This window comes from Betta splendens, chromosome 9, assembly GCF_900634795.4.
Source record: "Betta splendens chromosome 9, fBetSpl5.4, whole genome shotgun sequence".
In the NCBI taxonomy this organism is placed as follows: domain Eukaryota; kingdom Metazoa; phylum Chordata; class Actinopteri; order Anabantiformes; family Osphronemidae; genus Betta; species Betta splendens.
The window spans coordinates 13,319,111-13,345,565 of NC_040889.2; the positions used below are offsets into that span (position 1 = coordinate 13,319,111).

A 26,455-nucleotide genomic window follows, 5' to 3' on the forward strand; every position below is an offset into this window, starting at 1 on the left:
TCTACTTTGCCGGGACATCAATTCTATGCTGCTGCTTCACCTCTTTAACTGTCTGTATTACCCAGAGTTCTCTGGGGCTGTTGCTCCCATTTCTCTGGTTCTGACCAGCTGACTGATGGGTAGCTGGTCCCTGATGGTTCTGTTTTACATCAGACTACATGTCTGTCTCAGTCCTTCCAAGCATCTTGGCCCGGTTCTGTTACATTAACGTACAGTAGCAAAAAATTCAGTTCAGTTCATTTGTCCAGCTTCCGTTTTGTCCAGGACCAAACACCAGGAGTCCAGTTTGTGTCATTTCATGTTCGTCTCAGAGCGTGAACAATCAGGTCAAACTGTGCTACAGAGTCTGTAGCTGCTGCTGCCTGACCTTTGACCTCTGAAACACACATTTCCCCTGTGGAGCCAATTAGAGCCGAGCTGTGACGGTCTTATCAGACTTACCTGCGCAGACAGTAGCGATGGTTTCCATGTAACACAGTTCCATAAATTATCCAGAGCCGTTTGGGTCTGGGTCAGTGTGAGCTGCATTGTTTCTGGGTTTGTGGGTTCAGTCCATCTGTAACAGATGTGGGTCACGAGTCTCGTGTTTATTTCGGTCCCGTCCAGTTTGGGTCGTCCTCACACCTGTGTCCACGTCCCCGCGTGTTCCAGCGGCTCAGCCTTTAGCTCCACAGGGAGCCATCAATCAAACGTATTGACCGGAGGCTGGGTGCACACTGAGACTCTCCACAGCCATTGATCTGAGCTCCTCTGGGCTTCTTGCTCAGTGATTTAGGAGCCGAGTGCGGCCCCCGCCTCCAGGCTGCTGATGGATGAGACAAACTCATGGAGACCGTGTGAAAGTGTTGGCTCACACTCGATTCAAACCCAGATTCAGCTTCCTGTAGTCTGCTCTGAGCCAGTCCGGCACCGTTTCAGACAGCTACTGGTGGTCGCCATGACAACCAAGCGTCCACCGAACCGTCTCACGACTGATCCATCAGACTTGACTTTTATGGATGGAGCATTAGTTTCACTGGTGTCCCGTGTCTTTTTTGTAGTGCAACTAAATCAAGTTTTAAGGATTCGTGATTGGTGAATTTGCTGATTGCGCTGTAATGAAGCTGCAGCTCAGTCTTGTCTCTAGGAAGTCACTGCTCTGATCTAAGTCCTGTTGAATCCTTTGCGCGCGCACTGCAGAATCGAACGAGAGCGCGCAAACCATCCTGTCACTGCAAAGGACCGATTATCCAACACGGGAAACACCAGGAGCGCATGAACTCTGCTTCCTTCTGACGGCGCGTAAAGCAGCGGAGACTTTGATGCGCGGAGAGCGGGGGAGAGAGAGAGGGGGGGAGAAAGAGAGAGAGAGGGGGGGGGGGGAAGAGAGAGAGGGGGGGGGGGGGGGGGGGGGAGCACCGCGGGTTTCTGCCCTCTCTAGCAGCACCTGCGTGTCAGGGCAGCACGCCGCCGTAGACCCACTTCCACCGAACACTTCTCGCTTCCTCGCCGCTGTGGGGCTCAGTTCGGCTCCTCTGCGCTGCGCCGCCGTCGCTCTCCCGAGGACGCACTTGATGCAGCAGCTGCTTCCTGCGGGACAACTCCGGGAACCGGGAGACTGGAGCGGAGGAGCCGGAGGGGGACATGCCTACTGCTGCTCGGTGGCACCGCGTGCTGATGTGGAACGCGGGGTTATCCTGACGCCTTCTGGACTTGTTGCTGCAAGGAGGAAACGGAACCAGCGGCTTTTTACGCGAAGTTCCTCTCTTCTGCGGAGCTCAGACCGTCCACGCTGACGCGCGCCGAGCAGTGCGCGGGACCCACTCAGCTGCGTCCAGTCCGTGCGTAAAACCAAGCCAACTGAATTCAGCTGTTTCCCGGCGGCGGATGCTCCGTGGACGCTCCGCTGCTCCGTGACGCTTCGTGCAGAGCCTCTCAGAGCCGCAGGACCGGCGAAGAAGCAGGATGGCGGCAGGAGTGGCGGCGTGGCTGCCGTTCGCGCGCGCGGCGGCCATCGGCTGGATGCCCGTGGCCAGCACCCCGATGCCGGTGCCGCCGAGGGACAAGCACCGGGACCACGACGCGCTCATCGTCCTCAACGTGAGCGGCACGAAGTTCCAGACGTGGCGGGACACGCTGGAGCGGTACCCGGACACCCTGCTGGGAAGCACGGAGCGTGACTTCTTCTTCCACGAGGAGAGCAACGAGTACTTCTTCGACCGCGACCCGGACATCTTCCGCCACGTCCTGAACTTCTACCGAACCGGGAAGCTGCACTACCCGAGGCAGGAGTGCATCTGCGCCTACGACGAGGAGCTGGCGTTCTTTGGCATCATCCCGGAGATCATCGGGGACTGCTGCTACGAGGACTACAAGGACCGGCGGCGGGAGAACCAGGAGCGCCTGCAGGACGACGAGGAGATGGACCCGAACAACGAGCTGATCACCGCCGACATGAGCTTCCGCGAGACCATGTGGCGGGCATTCGAGAACCCGCACACCTCCACCATGGCGCTCGTCTTCTACTACGTTACCGGCTTCTTCATCGCGGTGTCGGTAATGGCCAACGTGGCGGAGACGGTCCCGTGCGGCGGGGCGCGGAGCCGCGTCAAGGAGATGTCCTGTGGCGAGCGCTACGAGCTGGCCTTCTTCTGCCTGGACACCGCGTGCGTCATGATCTTCACGGTGGAGTACCTGCTGCGCCTCATCGCGGCGCCGAGCCGCTACAAGTTCGTCAAGAGCGTGATGAGCATCATCGACGTGGTGGCCATCATGCCCTATTACATCGGCCTCGTCATGACGGACAACGAGGACGTGAGCGGGGCCTTCGTCACCCTGCGAGTCTTCAGGGTGTTTCGTATCTTTAAGTTCTCGCGGCACTCCGCGGGACTTCGCATCCTGGGCTACACGCTGAAGAGCTGCGCGTCGGAGCTCGGCTTCCTGCTCTTCTCCCTCACCATGGCCATTATCATCTTCGCCACCGTCATGTTCTACGCAGAGAAGGGGTCCAGCGGCAGCAAGTTCACCAGCATCCCCGCAGCCTTCTGGTACACCATCGTCACCATGACAACGCTGGGGTGAGTGATGCTGCGGGGGCGGATCTTTGGTTCCAAAAATGGGCGGGGACAAGACTTTATCAGAGTGGTAAAGTTTATGGGATAATAAGATTTTTCATGTTTTTGCTGTAGAAAGAGCTGGTGAGAAGCAACGTTACAGGATTAGTAAACAAAACGATCCAAGCTGCTGTGATGTCATAGAATTAGTCTGTAGTTGAAACAGGAAGTGGTGAGCTTGGACCATTGACCGTTTCATTTTGGACTGTCTGGTTTAGCCTCGCTGATGCTTTCAGCTGTGATGTGTTCTCACCGTGCGTAGAATCCACTGGGAGACGGCGTCCAGTGAACAGCCCGGGACAGAGCTGGTCCAGCCTGGAGCTGCTTGGACTCAGCAGACGAATCAGAAACAGAACCTTTGCTTCTGGGTGTCGTTGGATCAGCTGCTGATGGTTTGATTTGTGGTCCTTGTGCCATAGTTGACCCCAAGTTGAGCCCAGTGTGTCAAAACAGCAAAGAAGCAGGCGTCAAACACGTGTCGGTAAAGCTGCCTCAGCCTCACACAGGTTGATATAAAACACAAGGGAATCAGAACCTCATACATTGGACTAATTTGCTCTCTTGCTGGGTCTGCACACTGTTTAGTCTGCACTTAATCAAAGGTTTGTCTCTGATCAAGATGATGATGATGAGGACGTCTGGCTGCAGTAAAACCTGGTTCTGCTGCTGAACATCCACGTGTTTGCTGAAACTGATGAGTCTTTGTTCTGTAGTGTCAATAAACACACACCTGCTGAGAACAGGTTGGAAGAGGCTCCTGTATCAAACCCTGAACATATAGTCAGTATAGTGTGTGTGTGTGTGTGTGTGTGTGTGTGTGTGTGTGTGTGCGTGTGTGCGTGCGTGCGTGCGTGTGTGTGTGTTTCTCTTGTGATGGATCAGCTGTTAGACACGTACGACTGGGTGCAAGCTCACTGAGCAGCTCGGCCTCCTGCTGTGCATCAGCTCGGGTCTAATGGAACGAAGCACCTACACATGTTGAGGTCGTTCTACACCTTGTGCCATTGTTTTTTGACCAGGTCTGAACCGGACCTGCGCCAGGCTGACACATGTTGTTGAAGTGCTTATATGCAGCCCAGTTTTGGTGGGAGCCAGTTGAACTCAGCTGTCACATGCGTCGTGGTGCTGATGGACCCGATCATGTAGATCTGAGGATTCCAGCCTGCAGCTCTGACTCTAGGATGCTGCAAGTTCAGCTCATTGGATTCTCACCGACCTGGAGCAGTTGAGGTGCTGAATGGTTCCTGTGATTAGAGTGTTGTGTTTCTGCTGTCACCACTGCATTTACTGCACACAGGTATTATTTAGTCACATGACTCCAGCTGTGGAAAACCTGACCATCAGTAACAGCGTTTAGGGACGGATGATTGGCCAGTCAGGCACTAAGGGGACTCCATACGAAGCTGTGTCACGCAGCTGGTGAAGGAGGCTCCATTAGAGCCGATGGGAGAAGACGGCAGCATCAACAGAGTTTAAGAGGAAACCGGCTGAGACAAAGAGCAGAAATACACAATACACAACACACCAAACCAGCAGACGGCAGGATTGTAGGACTTTGGACCTGAATCTGTCATCAGCAGCTTCTCCTCGCGTCCCTCAGCAGTTATTTGACTTTCGTTTCCTGGCTCCAGGTTTGGATCCTGGTGCTACTGTAACTGATTTCCTTTCACTGTGTCCTTTCACGGCTAGTTCCAGTGTTTGTTTCCTTCTTCACTGTCTTTTGTTCTCCCTCCTCTCTGTGGGATAATACGCTGCTAATTAAATGAATGCATTAGCAGCTCACACACACTCGCAGCCTTTCTCTGTGCATCTCAGTGATTATTTTTAATGAGCTCTGTAATGAAGCCACCTAAAGGAGCAGCTGAGCACAAAAGATGTCTTTGTCATCAGAAGACACTTTGACGTCTTCTGTTTCATTTGGAAATGACCCTTTAATGAGGCTCTGAATGACTGAGTGCCAGCGCCGGGTTGAATTGGAGGGCGAACGTGTTACACAACGAGGCTCCTCCTGGTTGTAGCCAGAACCACCAGAACCAACTTTTGGAACAGTGTCTGCGTGTTCCTGGCGTCATCCACGCCTCTGTAGAACCTGCAGAAGAACCTGAACCAGACCATACCTGGGACTTGACAGCAGCTGTTGCTGTGAGACACAGATTAAAACCAAGTCGAGTGTCGGTTCTGTTTTTTACCCAAAGCCATCGTCTGTCACATCATTAGCTTCCGTTAAATTGGAGCTTCATTACAGAGCTTTCATCCCGAGCCCCGGGCTCACAGGTGGAAGTGGTTCTGATCCAACTGCTTCCGCTGCGGTTCTGCTGAGCCCGGCTGATGTGAAGTCCCAGAGGGATGTGTGGGGTGCGTTTATCTTTCATCTCATCCCCATGAAGCTGCAGCGTCCCTTCAATAAAGAGCCTTTCTGCTGCGCTGAATGGGCTGCAGCTGTGCAGCAGTTCTGTCCCGTGTCATTGATATTCAGCTCCACATCACAGCTCTCACACTGACTGTTACATGTATTTCAGCCCCACCGTGGCTGAATTGTTTTCCAGTTGATTTTGGCTGACTCGCCACAAAGGAGACGGGCTGTAGGTGGAGGAGGGGGGGTCCTGAATGGGCTCAGAGGCGCTGAGATGACAGGAATGGGGCCGTGAATCTCACTCAAAGCTGGAGGACGTTTTTTACAGGCAATTGACTGAAGGCTGAACGATGCATCACTGTAACAGAGTTAATGGTGGCGTCACTGGATGCAAAGCGTGAGTCTGTAAACGGAAGCAGGAGCTGTTTGTGTGGGTCCATAAACGCTCCCATGTGAACATGTGCTGCTGCCTTGATCCCAGACAGATCTGGGTTAAGATCCGGTTTCCTCCTCTGACCTGTTTGAGAGGATCAGGTTCCTGACAGATCACCTGTCTGCTGCACCTGGAACCTCGGACCCAGCGACACCTGGACAAACGGAGGAACACGACCAGTTGAATAAGTGATGAAGACACTTGAGTCCAGTGTCAGCCTGACTGGGATTAATATTCCCAGTCTAAAACAAGTCAGACAGGTTCCACTCCAGTCCCAGGCCTGTTCTCCACCTGGTTCTGTCCGAGTGAGCTGGGACGTTCATTTCAGACCCGTCACCCCCACAGGTCTGCTCCATAGACTTCTCACTGAAGACTCGGTTCCATCAGCGTCGGACACTGAGCTTGAGGCAGAGACATGAGAAGCTAAATGAGTGAAGGTCGGGCCACTGGTTCTGAGTCTTCATCCTGTTTTCCTGGTTCTGGTTCCCCGTGATTTAATGTCTGGTCACATGATGACAAATCTGCTGCGACTCCTCAAAGCTGCTGCAGTGAGATTAAAAAGAGCCGAGTTTCTCTCTGAGGGCCCCAAACTCAATAAAGTCAATAAGACGCAGTAACGGCGGTTTTAAGAGGAACCAGCGAGTGTGACTGATGTTCTCCCAGAACACGAAGCGTCTCTTCTCCGTTTATGATGTTTTTCTCATTAGGACACGAACTCCCTCGACACGCAGGCACAAATGTGAATCCATTAGCAGAGACATGGGAACAAACAAGACGCAGGCACCCTGCACCGGCAGCGGCCACGCCCTCCCGGACCACGTCAAAGCCGGGCGCTGAGCCTGGTATCGGCTCTGGCCCGGCTCTTCACCGCTGCTTGATAATGAACACGATGCCGCTGCAACGACCGAGGCGTCGTCCTGGAGTCTGATCTGTGTAACCTCAGCCAGAGACTGAAGGTTGAGCGCTGTAAAGGTCCGGTAGGCAGCGGTCCGTTCGGACCGGCTTCACATGATGGGTTAATAAAACACACGCTTCTGTGCTGGTTGGATCCGCTCGGGCGCCGGCACCTCGCTGCGTTCTGGCTCTAGCTTTGATTTGGTTCTGGGACTGTTGCAGCGGGTTTTGGTCCAGGTCCAGTTAGTTCTGAAGCTCCAGGTTCCAGGTGGTTCTATCAGTTAGACAGGTTCTAGCGGTGCGTTGCTGAGACAGAAAACTAACATAAATAATAAAAACTAACTGACAACGAGCCACAAACGTCTCGGCATCAGACGAACGCTCTGCTCTGAGTCTGCAGCCTCGGTTACTGCTCTGGTTGTGGTTCTGGTTCTGCCACGCCACAAAGACTCGTTGGTTCCGTTCTGAGTCTAATGACAGTCTGGCAGATTCATCGCCTACGATATTTTAATCCCACTGAGCAGAACAAAGAAGAAGAACCTTTGTCCTGGTTTGTAGGATTAAAGAGTCAACAGGCGTAAAATGACAAAGCAACAGAAACAGAAACAAATAGATTGAGAACTTCATTAATCCTCTGAGAGATTGTTGTGTCCCCGCAGCTGCCAGCAAACATTAACAAATACATGTAAGTACATATAAATACATGTAAGTACACGTATACCGGTGCCATCTGTCAGTAGGATCAGATAAATCTACAGAGAAGCTTTACACTGAACAGATGTGAACAGATGTGACATGGTGGTCAAACATGTGACACATGGTTGAAGCATGAACACGTTGGTCCATTCATCCCGGACTCACCTCGCTGCTGATCCAGACCAGCTTCCTGGATGAATCCAGTCCAGATGTCGGTGCTGCTCACGTGTCCCAGCTCTATTCGGACACCTGAGTGCTGAGCGCTGCGGAAGGTGGAGGCGCAGAATCGGGTCGAGGTTCTGATATGTCTCTAATCCTCTTTGTTTCCATCAGAGACCTTTGACCTTTCCTCCGTGACCTCGTCCTTCCTCCTCCTCTTATCCTTTAATTCCTGTTTTCTCAAACTTCATCATCTTATTCAACTAAATCTTCTTACAGTTCGACGCTCGGGTCCAGGTGGCATCACCTGAACCAGTGTCACCAGGAGACGGTTCTGCCGTTAATGGATCAGGACCTTCACTGGGTTCTGATGAGCAGGTGTTTTAAGCCTCGGGCCATGTGATCACGACTGATTGGTGTCAGAATGGAAACCACTGAATGATGCATCCGGGTCTTGAGGTTCTGGAAACACTCGTTCTGACTCTTCACTGTTGCAGCAGTTGCTTTATTTTTGAAGTTTCAGGAAAGTCGACTGGACCTTCTGAACATGAATCATTGATGTTTTCACTACATCAATCATCAGAGTCGTTTCAGCTGCAGTAACTCCAGCTGCATTAAAGTTAATCCTCCTTCACAGTTACTGAGCTTTAACCACGTCAGTTTAATTTGAAAATCTCTTAACAACTAAAACAAGCTGCAGAACCGACCAGGCGCTCGCTGTTCTCTGATTGGCCAGAAAGGAGAACCAGGGTTAGAGTCACAGGAAGTGACATCAGCTCTTCACAATAAGATGAGCGTTGGAAAGCCTTTCACAAAACATCTAATAACGAATTAAATTCCGCATTGAGAATGATTTTCCCCTCGTGCGCGGGCGACTCACCTGATGTTCCTTTGTGAGGGGATTCTGCCACCAGCCGTCCCACTGAGTGACCCAGGAGCCTTTTGGATCTTCATGATTAGCGTCAGTTGATGTTGAGGTGATGGCGGTATTTTAGATTCTAGCTCATAAAGTGAACCTGAAGTTCGGACTTGATGAACACGCTGATGCTCCTGCTGCTCGTGGTGGAGTTGACTGTCACTGACCAGTGCCTCTAGTGTAGACGTAGACGCTGTAAAGAACTAGTTCTAATAGTGTTCGTCAGATCGCTGGGACTCACAATGTGAGGGAACTGAGGGGCATCGATTCAGGGAGCAGGGGACTGGGATCATAATGAGAACTGTCCGTCTCACGTGTGAATCGGACCAAATCAGCAGAGGGTCACAGTGAAAATCTCTCGCTGCTGCTCTCAGCTGTTACATCTGTTGTTGTGCAGGTTTTGCGGGTTTGGCTGCAGGGAGTCGCATCTGATGAACCCACTGAGCTAAATGAAGTCAAACTGTTGGAAAAGCTCATCGCAGCAGCAGCAGCAGCAGCAGCGCGGAGGCAGGAGGAGGGGGTTTCCACGGCGACGGCAGCATCCCTCAGGCTCACCGTGGTGATTACCCTGCAATACAATCAGCTCCTCTTCCTCTGCTCAAACTAGGCAGCAAATGCAATAAAGTATGTAGAACAGGAAGAACACGAGTGATCAGGACGCTGACGATCCATTGACCTGCGCTGCTGGAGGAGTAGGTTCTGAGTGTAAGTTCATTACCATGACATTGTTACAGAAACTAGACATGGACGTTTGAACTGGACCCAGAGAACAAGTGACTACACCAGAACGCGGTTCCTGTCCGGAGCCTCCGCTTCTTAACCTGCTTTAACCGTTCAACATGCAACTTAAGCTCCAATGTCACGGATCAGGTCTGACCCGAACCAGCACAAACTGAGCTTCAGTCGGAATCACTTGAACCCAATTCACAGCTGCCTCTGCAGCAGGTTCTGGTGTTACGGTGGAGCAGATCCAGGTTCTTTAATAATTGGTGCTGACACATTGTTTACCTTCACCACTTAGCGAGACCTGGTGGTGATGTTCTGTGCATGTTAGATCCACCTGTTCTGGGTCGGACCTTGTCCAGGACCAGCTCTGGTCTGCAGCTCCTGCAGACTGTCAGCACTGACTGGTGATGTGATGGATCGCTGTGGTTCTGCGGTGCCGATCCGCTGATCAATCACAGGTTAAAGCCTCAGTGTGTCTGAGCTGATTTATCAGCTTTTGCTGTCTAATCAATATCTCATTTTACAGGGTTCTGTTTAAGGGTTACAGCCAAGTCTGAGCCAAGATCAGTCATAACCCAGTTACAACGGTTCTGGTTGTGTTATTCTAAACTGACTTAGTACAGTTTCATCAGAGTGGTAGCTTCCCAGCTCCGCTTATGTCTCTCCTCAGCTCATGAACCTGTAAATGATTGATTCACTGCTGGATGAGACGGTGTACTTACGGCCAGAACCTGGTTCAGATCAGGTCCAGGTGACCTGCTTCAGGTCATGTGTGTTACAGACAGGTTCAAACCTTAATGAAGAACACAGTGGTCCAATACGCTTGGCTTTGAGAGACTTCTGCAGCACTGACATCCTTTGTCCTTGTGCGTTGCTGTTTTTTTAAGTTTGCAGGGTCCGTTCTGGTTCCTTCCTCAGGACCTTTGTGTTCTGTAAACGATGAAGTTGCCACTTGAGTAGAGACCGGAGGTTAACTTTATTACAACACAAACACATTAACATGTGTGAGGCTCCAGGTAAACCCACCGATCTGTGTCCTTCAGTATTTGTATTTGTTTGTGTCATCTTGTCTTTAAACCCAGAATCAAAGTTGGTTCATCTTTGGGTTTTTTGCTGCTTCCATACATCAGTGCGTGTACGGTACTTCATGCTGGGTCTGTGCTGGTGTTGGAGGCTCTAAATAAGACCTAAACGCATGAAGATGTGTCTCGATGGTTTCGGAATGTGTGGTTCCAGTACTGGTCCTACCAGGACTGCAACATCTCTGAGGCATGCTGATGGAAAAAACACTCAAGTCAAACATCTGAACCTGGAAATGAACGAGTCTCGTGTTGAAAGAGGGAGAGTTGAAAGGCAGGACAGGAGGAGACGCTGGTACAACTCATTTATTGAGGTTTCCGTTCATCTGGCCTGTAAAAGAAGCGCTTACATTAATCATAAACAGAGCTGGTCTCTGGCGCCCTCGTGTGGACACAAGCGGAGCTGCAACTTAATTCACAAATACTGAGTGAGGAAAATGCTGCGTCACCTCCTTTTTCTGCTGATTATCCCAAAAACGTCATTTGTGGTTCCCACATCAAGTTTCTGTCAACAGCAGCAATAACGGCAGCAGAACAAGCTATTCATAAATCAATATCAGCAGGACAGCTAATCTGCAAAACAAAGCAAAAATAACCTCCAGGAGGCCAAAGGGCTGATTATAGGACGCACCAGTCAAAGGACCCACCGGTCAGAGGACTCACCTCTCAGAAATCTCACCGGTCAGAGAAAACACCGGTCGAAGGACTCACTGGTCAGAGGAGGACTCAACGGTCAGAGGAGGACTCACCTGTCAGAGGACTCACTGGTCATAGGAAACACCGGTCAGAGGAGGACTCCCAGGTCTGAGGAGGACTCACCGTTCAGAGGAGGACTCACCGTTCAGAGGAGGACTCACCGTTCAGAGGAGGACTCACTGATCAGAGGAAACGCCGGTCAGAGGACTCACAGGTCTGAGGAGGACTCACCGGTCAGAGGACTCACTGGTCAGAGGAGGATTCACCAGCCCTCAGAACTAACTAAAGCTACTTTGTTCACTAAAGGCACATTTGGTGTTGATTAGAGTTGAGTCTGGGCTTAAGGTGTTGCGTTAGTCTGTTTGCTGCCTGTGAGTCACTCTGTCCTCTCTGTGCCCTCAGATACGGCGACATGGTTCCAAAGACCATCATGGGGAAGATCTTCGGCTCCATCTGCTCTTTGAGCGGCGTCCTGGTCATCGCCCTGCCCGTTCCCGTCATCGTCTCCAACTTCAGCCGGATCTACCACCAGAGCCAGAGAGCGGAGAAGAGACGGGCCCAGAAGGTAATGACATTGACCCGACTAACCCCCTGACGTGTAGAACCAAACTATCAGCAGTTCCTGAATGGAAAACAATGTGTTCATGGCGGTCCAACCTGAAGAAGACTGTGATTGCATGTGTTTACTGGGACAAAGCCAGGCAGCAGCTCAGGACCAAGGTGGGAGAGAGCACAGTTATAGACCAGCAGCTCATAAATGCTACATGGGTCCATAGCAGGGTCCACTCGTGTCCTGCTGAGTTCTGAGGTGGATTGTTCTCTCTCACTTTTTGGTCACTTCCTGTGCTGTTGTACAAACCAGAACCATATTCATGAAGTGGAAGCATTGGACCGGTACCGACAGGCTAAATGGTCTTTGTCTGTGTTCACACATAGAAAACCAGGCTTGCTAGAATTGGTGCAGTGAAGAGTGGAGGGGCTCATGCTTATTTGCAGCACAAACGCAGCCAGCTGCTGATTGGCCCAGATGAGGAGGTAACTCGGACGCTACCCGTCGTCGCCGGTGCTGCTGCTCCTTTGTTTTTCATTAGCTAGCTCTATTTTTCATGTTTCAAGCCTTGAACCAACAGCCTGGATCCTGCATGCTGAATGATGGATGCTGAATGATGGATGCTGAATGATGGATGCTGGATCCTGGATCCTGTATGCTGAATGATGGATGCTGGAACCTGGATCCTGCATGCTGAATGATGGATGCTGAATGATGGATGCTGGATCTTGGATCCTGCATGCTGAATGATGGATGCTGAACTCCTTCATCTCGGCATTGGTGTCAGTGAAGATACTGAACTGCTTCATGTCATTGTTTGATGTGAGTGAACGATCCTGTATCCACCAACAACAGTAACGGCAATTGTCTGACTGCAACAGAAGTAAATAGCTTCAGCTTCAGAGACCCTTCGGTCCTGCTCCGCTGGTCATGGGCAGAACCTCAGTGACGGGTTGTTTGGATGATCGGAGCTGTTGGAGCAGCTGGTGGAGCCTCTGAGTGGAGCGTCTGTTGTAGCAGGAAGCTGATATTGTTGAACCTTCTGTCCTACATCTCCATTCAGACGTGGAGGCTGATGCTGATCAACAAACAGACTAGAAACATGCTTGGTGTCCTGTCTGGGACACGTCGTGATTCCCTCCAGGGTCTTAACCATGATACTGTTTTGACTGTAGGACTCTTGGATGACTCACTTCTTGTTATTTCCCCCTCACAATTTAGAAATTCCTCAAGAGCAACAACTTTAGATGTTCAGGCCTGATGCCTCTCTAGAATGTAAGTCAGTGGCAAAGTCGATTCTAGGGAGAAATGACTTCACAGTGCAGTTAAGTAGCACTACAGGTGTTTCTGTACTGGTAACTGAGATGCTCAGTACTAACCTTGTAGTGGGACACACAACACCTGAGCTGATGAATAGGCCTTCTAAACCCAACTGTAAGTATTAGTGATAGTTCTCACAACCAAGATCAATAATGTTTAAATATGGAACTTGTGATGATGTATGTCATAGCCATTATTAGGTAATATAAAATTATGTATAAAAAAAGAGCAGTGAAAGCGCCACCAGCTCTGTCCAGTTGTCCCAGTGGACTCTCTGTGGGCTCCCAGTGGGCTCCCAGTGGACTGACTCTCTATGGACTCCTAGTGGGCTCCCAGTGGGCTCCCAGTGGGCTCCCAGTGGACTCCCAGTGGACTCATGTGATCTCTGTTTCTTCCCTGAAGGCGTCAAAGGAAGCAGGACAGTCCCTGGTGTATAGAGCCAACCCCACCTTCGAGGTGCAGCATCATCACCTGCTGCATTGTCTGGAGAAGACAACGGTGAGGACACACACTTCACCCCATGACTTCTGTCTGTAACAGCTGATTACATACAGAACCGTCAGATCCATCTAGTGGATGCAGTGACTGGGTTCCTCTGGAATCCATTTATTGTTACAGATGCTCCTCCTCGTTCTGGTTCAGACTTACAAACATAAACTGAATGCAGATTAAAATGTTGTGAACCTGTACGTATGTAAATATCCACAGAACCTGAATAAGATTACACTCTGGCTCTGATTGAAATGAGGTGGATGCACATTTTAGTTAATTCGCTTGACATTTTCCCCTTTTCTCTTTCCAGAACCATGAGTTTGTGGATGAGAAAACATTTGAAGCCAGCTGCAAGGAGGTGGCTCTGGTGAAGCAGGTGTCTCGGTCTTCATCCGTGTCCTCGTCTACCTCACCACACGGCCTCAGCTCCTGCTGCGCCCGCAGAAAGAGGAAAGGCTTCAAAGTCTCCAACTCCCACACGTCTGTGGGTCAGCAGGGCAACGTCCAAGAGCTGAGCACCATCCAGATCCAGGAGGGACCTGTGACCAACAGGTAGGAACGGGCTCGGGGGGGTCCTGATGCTCCTACTGTGCTTTAGGGCCTTAAACGTGTTTAAGTAAGCTCTGCTACAAGCACCTACTGTATGTGGTGTGTTCTGTAAAGACCTGCCGTCAGACTGCCCACATATAAACACCACAGATCATGTGACAGTGGATTCCCAAGTAGAGCCAGAGAGCAGGAATCCAGAATATGTCCAGCTGTGGGCGTCGGTGGGAGGTCTGGGAGCTCTGGGAACCGTCTCTAAACAGCTGGTTTGGACAGCTGGGAAAGCAGCTGTGTGAACGTGAAGGTGACCCGGTCCAGCACCATGACCCTGAATCTGAGAACTGCATGGCAGCACATTCAGCCCAAATCAGCCGTCATGCAGCAGAGCAGCTGATGTTTGATGTGTCAGCACATCAAGCAGTGTGTCCTGAGTCCTGAGCTCCTTAACCACCAGGAAACAGGACCTGAGCCTTGACCCAACACGTTCAGCAGCTCGACAACACGTTCTCGTTTGTGACTTGTGGTCTGACTGTCTCCTTTCCCCAGCCGGTCCAGTCGGTCCAGCCGATCCAGTCTAAATGCCAAATTCAAGGAGGCGCTTCCTCTGAACTGTGAGCAGCCGTACCTCACCCCCATCGCCATCAGCATTCCCACGCCGCCCGGCACCACACCCGAAGGGGACGACTCCACCAGCTCCACCGACTGCTCCCGGGCCGACATCATCCGGGTGTCGACGCTCTAGAGAAAGGTGCGGTCCAGCTCCGAGATGAGACTGATCACAACTGATGTGGAATCTAACCCGTCACCCGTGGCAACACAGATGCTGAGGCAGCTTCTTGTCCGACTGGTCTGTAAGGTTCTGGTCAAAGGATGGAAGGAGGGGAAACAGCTGGTCACCAGTCGGACCAGCAGAACCCGCTGCTGAGCAGCTGTGTCGTCCGCTCTGTCTTCCAAAGCCAAACGTTAATAATATCGTGTCTGCTTCTGTTCATCGAACTCTTCAGGTAAAAGGAAACCGACTCGTCTGTCGCTGTGGCAGCGTGTTCAGGACTGGGTCGCCTACATGTTTGTGGTTCTGATGTTTGTTTAACAGCTTCTGACTCACACATGTTGAACTGTTCCTGTTGTTCAGCTGCAGGTCATGTTTTTAGGAATAATACACATTTAAATACAGGAGAAATGTGCTAAGTTTCATATTCCTTTGAATATGCACTTCGTAGAAATGTGAGATGACTTTGTGCTTATTTTTAAACTTCATATTTTTTATTACAGTTTAAGCAGCCATAAATCCTCTCCTGCATGTGATCAGTGTTTCGTTGGTAGTTGTGTTTATTGGTGTATTTTTCCGTTCCTTCATCTTCCAGTTCGGACCGTGTGCTGAGCGCTGCATGCTGCGCGTCTAGGTCTGAGTCACTTTGTCAATCTTATCTTCAGGGACTTTTTGCTTCTGGACTAAACCCGAACCTGAAACCATGTTCGGTGCATTTGAGTGCATGGACTGTCATCCTGCTCATCATGTGTCAGTCCAAATGACATCTGAGGAAGCGACGTGGTCTGGAGACCTTCATGAACTGTGGCCTGTTTCTGTCTGGGTCCGTTATTGGTTTTTAAACCTTCAGTGAAGATTCCTCAGAACCATCAGTATCTGCCCGGGGGGTCCGACCCAAGACCTAATACAGACATGTTCAACAGACACGTGTCGATACAAAGACCTTCTCAACCATCTCATGGCTGTTTATGCACATCTGGATTATGGACCTGAGACAACAGCACATCACAAATTTTAGGTTCAGACACAGGTTTGTCCCTTGTTCTGGTCTTTAGGCGACCTCGAGTTATGTTTTTGAGCCCGCTGGGTCAGGACTGCTGTCTGGCTGTTGTTACTGTGATAGCTGTCGTGCAGTGAACCTTTTGTTGGGTCCTGGTATGACGTGCATGTTTGCTCTGGTTGGCCTTGTGTTGGACAAGCTGAGGCGATGTCACAGTCACAATGAGTTTTTTTTGTTTATTTAAAGGTTTTGACTTGTTAAGGATAATCTAGAAAACAGAAGCATCCTTTTCGTCTGGTGCCGTATCTGAATAAATAGATTAAACTTTGTCCCACTGGTTTAACTGTGCTTGTGTCTTTACTTCTAGCATCACGTCTCAGATCTTCATACTGTGGCGTTATTCCAGACTCTGGCCCCGCCCCCTCAGACCCACTGGACCTGGCTGGGCACTCACCTGTTAACCTGACACACCTATATTCCACACATATACAATAAATTGACGTGTTAGTGATGATAATGAGGATACACTGTGAGATAGTGACTTCTCTCGCCCAACCACTGTCTCCTAGTGCTGCTCAGTGGGGTTTGTTGGCTTTTCTCTGGTAAATAAACAAACTGATCGGACATCAGTCAGACGTGGGAAAGAGTCAGATGATGACACACGTGACTGCCGCCCATGTTGGAGGCAACAGGTCCTGTCCGACAGCTGAGCCGCATCCAGCGGACACTGAGGGGACTATTAATATGCTGCAGTGGTTGCGGAGGTGGAATTTCATACATGTTGGATGTGGAGAGCTTCTCACACTGGACAGCTGACAGCCTGGGTCAACGTCTCCACTTTCTCAGCAGCTGCAGCCCAGATTGAGGAATGTGCTGTAGGTGAAGTCCTCCGAGCCGCTAATGCCAGTTCTACCGGTCTCCAGGCTGGACCCAACAGCTGCTCTGGTTCCCAATGCTTTGAAACCTTTTACACAGCTAGAATAAGTGTTGGACCAGGTCTGTGATGGACCCTAACATGTTGTCATGTGGTGCTGTCTCAGCCACACCGTGAACATTAGGGGGGCCCGGTCAGACCCACTAAGATGTTCTCCTTATCCGGAGCTCACTGGTTCAGCTCCAGATGCAGAAAGTGAGACCTCTTCAGTCCAGGTTCTACAGGATCCTCCGTGACTCAAGCTGAAGAACTGACGTTGGGGGAACCAGTGTACCTAGTAAAGTAAAGAATCAGCACCAGTCTAACTTCTGGCTCGTGAACCTTAAGCTTTTATTCCAGTGATAAGATGATTAGTAACACAGTGAGTTCTTATTGGAGCTTATTGGAGAAGATGTCCCATCATCTGCGGATTCTACAGCGCAATGTTCTGATCCAGTGGCTCCTGAGTCTCTTCTGTTTCTGCCAGATGCTGCGTAGTCCTGGTCATGACAGAGGCTCCAGTTCAAACTGGTTTTCAGTCGGTGCTTCGCGGCTGCATCCTGGTTTCACCGCTTCAGCCGAGGGTCCGTGTGTGAGCGTGGGGCTGGAGTGCCCTGGCGGTGCCGCTGGCGCCGGCTCATCCACCTTTCGCCCATAGTAGAGCGCCCAGAGCAGCATGAGGGTGAGCGCCATGGCCAGGATCTGGGCCACACCGATGGACACGCCCAGGAAACGCAGCGCCTGCAGCTGCTTCGTCCCACGAACGAAACTGTAGATTTTTGGACCGCAGCCCTGAAATGCAGAGACAGGAGTCAGGTTCTACGCCAGGGTTCCAGGGACGTAGGACGGGTTCGGGCTAGCACAGTTGGACAGGATGGACACAGCCGTCATCAAAACGGGCCTGATACCGGTTCTGAATCCGGGCTGAGACCGTCTGTCTGTCTGTCTGTCTGCCTGCTTAAGCACCAGTCTGGACCTACAGCTGTTTTAGAGGCTGGTGTGTCACATAAAAGCACCTGTCATCAGCTAAAGTCTGGGAGTGATTTAAGTGGAGACCAAACAACAAATAGTCACATTTAAAGCTGAAGCATTTATGAAATAAATCTGATGAATGAATGGAAGTTTTATTTTTAGTAAAAAAATAAAGATAAAATGGCTTTAATAATAAAGTAATGAATAGATTAATGGAGAATCAGGTGCTCCGGTGGGCGGGGCCTCACCTCCTGGTACAGATCGCTGAGGTCGTGGTGGTGGGCGTGGCGAGCGCAGCCTGGATACTGATTGGAGCAGCAGGAGTCCGGTGGCCACTCCATGTCCGTCATCTCCAGCCAGTCAGTGAAGTAGATCACCCCGCAACATCGAAACTGTGCCCAGGTAGACACGCCTGTCAGCACACGGGTCACATGACCCAGGAAGCGTGTGTGTGCCTGTGTGTGTACCTCGGTCTGGAAGCTGTTCCAGGTGTGTGTGAGCCACTGGTAGCGCTGCAGGCCATAGTTCGGCATCCGGGACTTGAGGCTGATCATGTCCGAGCGTTGCACCGACGGCTGAACACACAGGCGACATCAGACTCAGATAAAGCCTCTCCCGCTGCTGCGCACTTCGTCACCTGCCCTTTCTCTGGCTCGGCCACGCGTGGCATCTGATAAGAGCCATTCCCCACACTACAGTACCCACAACGCCCGGCAGGTGAGGCCCAGGTAAGATAAGACATGCAGCTGCTGAGATAAGAAGTAGCCCGGGGGGGTATTCTTTCTACAGCTGACTGGCCTCAGCGTTAAGAACACGAACACGCCTCAAGCACACAGGTGGCAGAACCAGGCCGACACGTCATCAAACAGGTTTATGTTAAAAAAAGGAGAGAAATGATGTCTGACCTCATCATAGGTCCAAACTGCACTGGCCAGCTCCACACAGAAGACGACCAACAGGCTGCAGAAGTACTGAAACACAGACACACTGGCTTTAGTCTCCAGGTTCTGGTCCAGTAGCTGCAGGCTCCGTGTCAGCTCATGCAATCTGGGCAGAACCAGGTGATCTGTGAAATCCTTTGATCCAGTCACGATGTGCAGAGAACAGAACTGATATCATGTTTCCCAGTATGTGCTACAAAACCCATTCCTGACCCTGTCCAACAGGTGATGTGGACCTGATCTAAAGGAGAACACTCTAAACAGAACCTTTTAGCCTGGTCGGGGTTGTGAGGTGTTTCCATAGTAGCCTGGGTTCTGTATTGGTTCTGACTCACTGACACCTGTAATCTGTCCCTGTACGTTGGTGCATGACCACAACTGATCTCTGTGGACCTTGTAGGAGTTTGGACCTTAGCTCATGTTCAGTTTGAAGTGTCTGACTGCTTGCCAGGTATCTCACGGCACCGACCCCATCACCTTTACATCTTTACATAAACAAGAACAGTCCACTTCAGAGAACAGAGCATGTCCTCCTAATGTGTATGACACACATTTACATGAAGCGGGATCTTCATTCTATTGAATTATCTCCCAGACGGACCAGTGAGAGCTTTTATGTTTTGATGACGGTACAGAACCCAAACTGAAACGTACCCAGGATAGCAGCAGCAGGTTACGCTTGAGCGTGCCACAGTAGCCCACCATGGCCACGATGATGAGGAAACAGCACACAGAGATGACGACGGGGTGGACGGCTGGAGAATAGATGCGGACAGCGGCTTCCTCCAACCTGCACAGTGGACATTCATCATTTATTTATGTGTATGACCCAACGCTGCAGGAACGTGAACGAGTCCTCGCTGGGCTCAGATTCACACGGCCTGGTTCTGATGTGGTCACCAAGTGCAGTTGTGTCAAGGGGACAAACTGTTCACTGATCTGATGTTACACATGCTAATAACTTTTATTATAGAGAAGAGTTACTGGAGCAACATCACAGAGCCAGCGATGACACCTGAGCTCTGTCAGTGTGTCTGGACTCACCTGGTGTGAGCTGTCAGCGTTAGAACCGTGTTCAGAGAGTCTCTGATCCAAGCTGCCACTCCCAGCACACATGCTGACATCAGCTGGACACACACAAATAAACACGGATCAGTTTCTGCTGCCTACAAATAACATGTCAGAATGTGAAGCATCCCCTCCCACACACGGCGCCCCACTTCATCTGCGTGGGTTCGGACCAAACGTACACGGTGCCTGTTCGTTTGACGGCACTCACCCAGAACAGCAGGTTGAGCGCGTACAGCAGGCAGCGCAGGCACCTCACTGCGTCCTCCCGAGCCATCCCCTCCTGCTCATCTGAGCCCGGGACACCACCGCGGCCACATGCTCTCTGCAGGCGCGCAACACCGAGCAAAGTTCCGGGGGAGAAGCTTGTAGATCTCAGAGAAGCGCCTGCTCCGCGCGTAAAAGGCGCATTCCGCTCCCTCGGCTCTGTCCCGGCTCTTGTTTTTGCAGTTCGTGTTTATCAAAGAAGAAGCTCCAGCAAACCTACGCGACAGGTGGTTTCCTACTTTCCCTCAGCCCCGCTGGGATGGTGCAGTGCGTGGTGCTGACATGTCCACATCAGTCATCACTGACTTGGCGGAACACCACCGGAAAACCGAAGACCGAACTAAACAACCGTTTACACAGATTTACGCAAAAAATGCACATTTCGAATTTGTTCTTCAGACTGAAAGTAAAAAAGGGAAACAAATCCGCTGGTGCGCTTGTTCGAACTTTTGCGCTAACGAGCTTCTGTTGTGGAGACGGTCCAAACCGGAGTCCGGGGTGCGGGGAAATGTGTCCTACTGCCGCTGCTCCTTCTTCCTCCTCGCTAATTAAATGCGTACAGCAGCAGCAGCAGCAGCAGCGTCCTTCCCTCCCTCCCTCCCTCCCCCGGCAGCGAGTGTCCTGGGGGAGGACATAGGAATGCGTCCGCCCCCAGCCACGGGGTCAGCAGGCCAACGCGCTGACAGTGTTGTTATGCTGGAAGGAAGCGGGACACACGCAGCCTCTACTGGACCTGCAGCACGCGCCTGGACGCTCACTGTCCAAACGTCTGCAGACACGTTGTACGGTCCAGAATTATGAGCAGAGACACCAGATCGTCCGTGGTTCGTACATATTTACAGACAAACGTATGTGGTATTTGTTCAAACTACGGGATTAAGCGACGCTTTTTATGTTGATAGACATATAATGTAACCCTGTATGCAAACCCATGGTCAAAAAAATTGGTTTAGTGGACTTGTTATTGTGTTATTTTTACTATAGGGCAGATACGGCGCAATGTTTTAATTACAGTTGAATTAAAGGGTCTCAGAAATCTGAACATCCAACCGCTTCAGTTAAAAAAGAGGCTTTTTTGTTCGTACCATGGTTTATCCGATGTTCTGTGACCTAAATGTTTCCCAAACGATTCAAATAAATGCACACTAAATGTCGCATACATCATTTCTGATAGAACTTAATATATTATTCAACGTGAATTTGGGGAATTACATCCAATATTTGTTTTTTTTGTAATCATACATGAATCGGTGAGCACTATAAAGCGAGAGAATGATACAGTACATTACACTTAATTTAAAATGTCCATTTATTTCTGTGTAATTAATTATTTCCAAAATCGTAAGCTTTTTACTTGATCCTGTCAGTAATTAAATTTCTTATACGTCCTTGATACAATTATGAGTAGATTTCATAACTAACATAACTTGTTGTTTTTATTTAGGTGCTCTAAATTCAAGACCACAACTACATAACGATCGCCGATCTTGTTAAAAAAAACTACCACTCCCATGATTCACCCGTTGAAAAAACACGCGTATACGCGTGCGAAGGTTGTAGCCAATCAGCGAACAGACCGTCGCGTGCGTCACGTTCTCTGACCTTAATTTGTTGGTGTATTTTTTCTGAGAGCGACGGCTGCTGGCGGCGCCATATTGAAAGAAGAACATTGTTGTGTTAAACGGCAGAATCATCAATTTCACCATCATGCTGTACCTGGAAGACTATCTCGAGAGTGAGTCTGGGTTTGTAGCAAAGCGGCGGGGGCGTTATTGGCGGGTATCGTGATTGCATGCGTGTTATGTCTTGGTCCGTGTGTGTCCTGGCGTTAGCCTAGCCGAGCTAGCAGCCTAACCGTTTTTTCTTCTCTGGCAGTGATCGAGCAGCTACCCATGGATCTTCGCGACAGGTTTACGGAAATGAGAGAGATGGACCTGCAGGTTCAGAGTACGTATAATCCGAAGCAGCCGGTTGACGGCGCTGTGCGCCGACAACGTACGCGATTGAACACGTGGACCGCGACCAGCTTTGACTTTTCAGTTAAACAGAGCAAGAGCATCAATATCACCACGGCAGGCGTGAAGTTAGCATGTAAGCTAACGAGAAGCAGTTGGGTATCTGGCTGAGGACAGCGGATGTTGTGGACATTCTCTATTCTCTATCTGTAGACAACACAATATTAGAAACTTTGTTTGAAACGAGTAACCCAAAGGAAAAACACAGAATATAAACATGTATATAAAAGCAGCTTCTGTCGAAAATCTGCATAGTAAACATTTGAAGAAACTTCGACAACAGATCCAAGTTAAAGCTGAAGTGGAGTAAATCTCTAGTATTAGAGCCTTGATGCTGTTAATACTTGCAATCCAAAGATAAGAAATTGTATATTATCAGTCAATGAACGCACTGCCTCTGTAGTTGGACACCGTAAATGTTGAAGCGAATGTTGTGCTGATTATGTACAAAATGTTGCTGTAGCTGTGTCTCACTGTATATGTGTGTGTGGTTGTTTCTCTCAAACAGACGCTACAGATCAGCTGGAGCAGAAAGTGATTGAGTTCTTCATAAATGCAAAGAAGAATAAACCAGAGTGGAGGGAAGAACAGATGGAGGTTATCAAAAAGGTCAGACAGCCTGCTTGTGGGCGTTGGTACTAGGTGCTCCAAAATGGGAACCATCAAAATCACGGTTGTTGCTGGAAGCTGCAGCGGGTTAGTCCTCATCTGAGGGTGTTAGATGAAGCTGCTGTTTCATTTATGTCACTCCCTATAATAAATGGGTAGGGACTAATGTCTGACTCTATTAGGTGGCTCTAATCTGAGAAGGTTAAATGTACACTTGGACAGGATGAATGCCTGAGGGATGCTCTTTCTTTGATCACATTGTTTCTTCTGTTTTGAAATAATCCTGTTATTGTCAGACTCTGTTTGTGCAGCACTAATGTAGTTATCATTTTTTAAATTGGTGCTGTTCTTTGGCTGTCTTGTCAACAATTTCAGACTTCCTATAAAAATGTTTGTGAATGCTGCTTTTTAACATGTTTCAGGATTATTACAAAGCTCTGGAGGATGCAGATGAGAAAGTTCAGCTAGCCAATCAGATTTATGATTTGGTAAGTAATCAACAAAAATACTTGTCAGACATTAACTGCTGTTGGAACATGAGAGGTTAAATGAAAACAGATCTAAATTTAAATGGATTTGTTTATTTTCTTGAAAAGCTTGCTCAGGTGGGATATGCTGGGTTTTCTGTAAGGACAACACCTTTTTAAAGTGCTTTTTAGATGTCTTTTGTTTTTTTAATTGGTGCCATAAAAAACTGAAACGAATGAGGCCAACTGTCATTGCTTTAAATAGACACTAGATGGCAACCACATACTGTTCCAACTTGGGAGAAGTGTTGATGTGCTAGGTGAAGATCTAACAGTTATAATTTTGTAGAAGTAATTAATTCAGGACAAAAAGTGGACGCAATTTCTAAAAGGGCTAAGTCTGTTTTTATTTAAATCAGAATGAGTGTGAACACTCATTCTGATTTGTGTACTTTGTGTGTTCTTTGTTTCTCCTGGCATCCAGGTGGACCGTCACCTACGGAAACTGGACCAGGAACTGGCAAAATTTAAAATGGAGTTGGAGGCTGACAACGCTGGCATCACAGAAATCCTGGAGAGACGTAAGAACCCTGAGAGAGACTCTTTAGAGCTGATGTGATTTTGACTTGGACCCACTGATGTCCCAAACCCAAAATTCTGTCCTGTGTTCTCCTGTCAGGCTCTTTGGAGATGGACAGCCCTTCTCAGCCAGTTAACAACCACCATGTCCACTCTCACACCGCAGCTGAGAGTAAGTTCAAACTGTACTTAAGGCTGCAGTGGCAGCTGGCCTTGTTTCCTAATTGTCAAAAATTTGAACTCCACTTGTTACCATATACAAACTGGACTATAAGGACATAATATAATAACTTTTTTTTATTTTAAAACAAGTTTAAAAACCTCTCATTTAACATTTAGTAACTTGATGATTAGTATGAGGGGAAAAAAGCCTCAGTCTTAACTGTGCTAGTGTTTATCTGACCTGATGTGTTCATACTGTGACAGAGAGGAAGTACAGCGCTCCCACTCACCACACCACAGAACACGTTCCAGAGAAAAAGTTCAAATCTGAGGCTCTGCTTTCCACGCTCACGTCAGATGCCTCCAAGGAGAACACACCAGGTGAGAACAGGGTTCTACACCCCACCTGTACAGCCGTTACAGCCTTGCATTAACTCCCTTGTGTCTCCTGCAGGCTCTCGCACCAACAACACGTCCTCGTCCACCAACAACGTCTACAGTGTAAATTCCTCTCAGCCTTTGCCTTCCTACAACCTGAGCTCCCTGCCTGCGGGAGCTGGAGCTGGTGCCGGGGCCATTACCATGGCTGCAGCCCAGGCTGTACAAGCCACAGCACAGGTCAGATAATGGCAACCTCTGCAGGACTTGTTTGGGTTTTTTGGGCCAAGTCTTTTTGGTTATATATTATGTGTATATGTAATATATATGTGTGTGTGAGACCAAGGATTTCTGTCTGATCAGCTGATTGTCACCATATTGAAAGGACTGATGGCAGTTGTGTTATTGGCATGTTCAGATGAAGGAGGGCAGGAGGACGTCCAGTCTGAAAGCCAGCTACGAAGCCATCAAAAACAACGACTTCCAGCTGAGCAGAGAGTTCTCCCTGCCTCGGGACAACACAGGATACTCCTCTTCTGCCCTGGCCTCCACCCTCACTCAGACACTCACACCCAACACCACCTCTGACTCCAGGGGTCGCAAGTCCAAGTAAGACCTTAGAACTGGGTCAATGTGTGGGTGAATGTCAAAACATTTTCCTATTACGAATGTCCAACTGACGATCCAGTAGTTACACTGTCACGTTTTATATTGGTACAACTGTACTACGTTAAGTATTAGTAAAATATGTTACATTAACATTGGATTTATCTCCATCTTTTGTTATGCAGAAGCAACATCAAGTCTTCCAATCATCAGTCGTCGTCCTCCTCCTCCTCTTCGTCCCTGTCATCGTGTTCCTCCTCGTCAGCACTGGCGCAGGAGCTTTCCCAGCAGGCGTCGGCGCTACCGGAGGCTGAGGCCAACAGTCAGGTGGATTGGACCTATGACCCCAATGAGCCCCGCTACTGCATCTGTAACCAGGTGTGTTGATCCGTTTGACTTTGGGTTTTTAAATTGCTAAATGTGGGTGTAAACACTCACTCACAAAACTCTGCAATTGCAAATTTGGATGATTTGGATGTTTATAGCAGATTCCTATCTTTGTTTTTTTCTTATCGCAGGTCTCGTATGGAGAAATGGTCGGCTGTGATAATACAGATGTGAGTAACTTAGAAGTCTCCCTCGACATGGATGAGTCCGGTTGGGCTTCAGTGGAAGCAGCTCTAACAGTAAATATGATGAATAGACCATGTTGTTCATATATTTATCACTTTCCTTTTGGTTCAGTGTCCCATTGAGTGGTTCCACTATGGCTGTGTGGGTCTGACGGAGGCACCAAAGGGGAAGTGGTACTGTCCTCAGTGCACAGCTGCCATGAAGAGGAGAGGCAGCCGCCACAAATAAACTCCACCCTGATGGATGTCAACGGCTTTCATTGAGCTAAACCAGACGCTTTGGGGTCAGAGGCCGGTGAAGGGCAGGATAAGGCTAGAGAAGCCTTCATCTTTAGAGCTACGGATGTGCGTTAAAGAAAACATTTGAATTCTGAGATTAGTCAGAAGTCTGAATAAAGTACGTCCTTAGCTTCATTCCTTCTGTAAAACCCACACACACTTGATCAGAAGTTGAAACTGTCCTCATTTCCTGTTGCTGTTAATGACTTCACTCGAGCCTTCTGATCCACGACGCACAGCAAACATTTAACTTCATTAAAACATGAAATATCGGATTTTAATAAGAGGCCAAACTTTTTTTTTGTCATTATCTCAATATTTGATGTTTTTCTGTTGCTCATTTTGTCGGGGGGTCCTGATCCTGGTCCTGCTGGTTTCCTAGCTCTCCCTGCCATAGTTTGAGAACTAGCAGGACTGTGGCCTGGACCCGAGCAGCCCGCCTCTGGTCAGAAACTAACACTGGACACACAAAGCTACACCTTTATGTTAAATTATGGCAAACTGAAATCCAACTTTAGCCAGTTGTTGCTTAATTATAAACATCATTCGCAAAAAATCAGTTTTACTTTAACACCAGACTGGACAGAAATTCTGGCTTCTTCCTTTAAAATCTGAAGAATTTAAATCAGAATTGTTGTGAATTAGATTTTTAATGTAACAGTTTGAGTCTTCTGAATATTCACTCTCAAAGTTTTTGTTGATGTATGACCACCATGTTTAGTCCCAAGTTTTAATCCTCATCTGCTTGTTTTCCTTGTTGGAACAAAGCATCTCTAAACTTACACCAAACTGAGGTTTGTGTCTGTGTGTTCAGTCATGCTGCGCTGATGTTTGTTTCCAGGAATATTTAAAAAAAAAAGTTAAATAAAAAGCTGATGTTTTGTTAAATGTCTGTTTCTGTGTTAA

General features: G+C 49.1%; 3 protein-coding genes across 4 annotated transcripts; 2 read left to right on the forward strand and 1 right to left on the reverse strand.

The window, feature by feature from the left end:
• The first annotated feature begins 1,379 nt into the window (after window positions 1-1,379).
• Window positions 1,380-16,064, forward strand: kcnd2 (potassium voltage-gated channel, Shal-related subfamily, member 2). 2 transcript variants are annotated; one of them, XM_029162026.3, is made up of 6 exons: window positions 1,380-3,056; window positions 11,447-11,609; window positions 11,981-12,079; window positions 13,317-13,412; window positions 13,717-13,958; window positions 14,499-16,064. In XM_029162026.3, the coding sequence occupies exons 1-6, from the start codon at window positions 1,945-1,947 to the stop codon at window positions 14,692-14,694; spliced, it is 1,908 nt and encodes a 635-aa protein (XP_029017859.1). In that variant the 5' UTR covers window positions 1,380-1,944; the 3' UTR covers window positions 14,695-16,064. The 2 variants fall into 2 exon arrangements, with proteins under 2 accessions (XP_029017859.1, XP_029017860.1); XM_029162027.3 differs by lacking the exon at window positions 11,981-12,079.
• An 897-nt stretch (window positions 16,065-16,961) lies between these two features.
• tspan12 (tetraspanin 12) lies at window positions 16,962-20,448 on the reverse strand. The gene is made up of 7 exons (XM_029162029.3): window positions 19,827-20,448; window positions 19,592-19,674; window positions 19,202-19,337; window positions 18,512-18,577; window positions 18,074-18,181; window positions 17,855-17,998; window positions 16,962-17,426 (listed from the first exon to the last, which is right to left on the reverse strand). The coding sequence occupies exons 1-7, from the start codon at window positions 19,890-19,892 to the stop codon at window positions 17,139-17,141; spliced, it is 891 nt and encodes a 296-aa protein (XP_029017862.1). The 5' UTR covers window positions 19,893-20,448; the 3' UTR covers window positions 16,962-17,138.
• A 998-nt stretch (window positions 20,449-21,446) lies between these two features.
• Window positions 21,447-26,437, forward strand: ing3 (inhibitor of growth family, member 3). Its single transcript, XM_029162028.2, has 12 exons — window positions 21,447-21,617; window positions 21,758-21,829; window positions 22,406-22,506; window positions 22,929-22,994; window positions 23,458-23,554; window positions 23,653-23,724; window positions 23,979-24,095; window positions 24,169-24,332; window positions 24,511-24,701; window positions 24,884-25,076; window positions 25,217-25,255; window positions 25,383-26,437. The coding sequence occupies exons 1-12, from the start codon at window positions 21,590-21,592 to the stop codon at window positions 25,497-25,499; spliced, it is 1,257 nt and encodes a 418-aa protein (XP_029017861.1). The 5' UTR covers window positions 21,447-21,589; the 3' UTR covers window positions 25,500-26,437.
• Window positions 26,438-26,455: the final 18 nt, after the last annotated feature.

Coding starts and splice junctions, on each gene's coding strand:
- ing3 (XM_029162028.2), top strand. CDS start 21,590: ATGCTGTACCTGGAAGACTATCTCGAGA. Junction 21,830..22,405: donor GATGGACCTGCAGGTTCAGA/GTACGTATAATC, acceptor TCTCTCAAACAG/ACGCTACAGATCAGCTGGAG. Junction 25,256..25,382: donor TCGGCTGTGATAATACAGAT/GTGAGTAACTTA, acceptor CTTTTGGTTCAG/TGTCCCATTGAGTGGTTCCA.
- tspan12 (XM_029162029.3), bottom strand. CDS start 19,892: ATGGCTCGGGAGGACGCAGTGAGGTGCCTGCGCTGCCTGCTGTACGCG. Junction 18,578..19,201: donor ACCTGCTGCTGCTATCCTGG/GTACGTTTCAGT, acceptor TCTGTGTTTCAG/TACTTCTGCAGCCTGTTGGT. Junction 17,999..18,073: donor GGAACAGCTTCCAGACCGAG/GTACACACACAG, acceptor ACCTGGGCACAG/TTTCGATGTTGCGGGGTGAT.
- kcnd2 (XM_029162026.3), top strand. CDS start 1,945: ATGGCGGCAGGAGTGGCGGCGTGGCTGCCGTTCGCGCGCGCGGCGGCC. Junction 3,057..11,446: donor GTCACCATGACAACGCTGGG/GTGAGTGATGCT, acceptor CTGTGCCCTCAG/ATACGGCGACATGGTTCCAA. Junction 13,413..13,716: donor ATTGTCTGGAGAAGACAACG/GTGAGGACACAC, acceptor TTCTCTTTCCAG/AACCATGAGTTTGTGGATGA.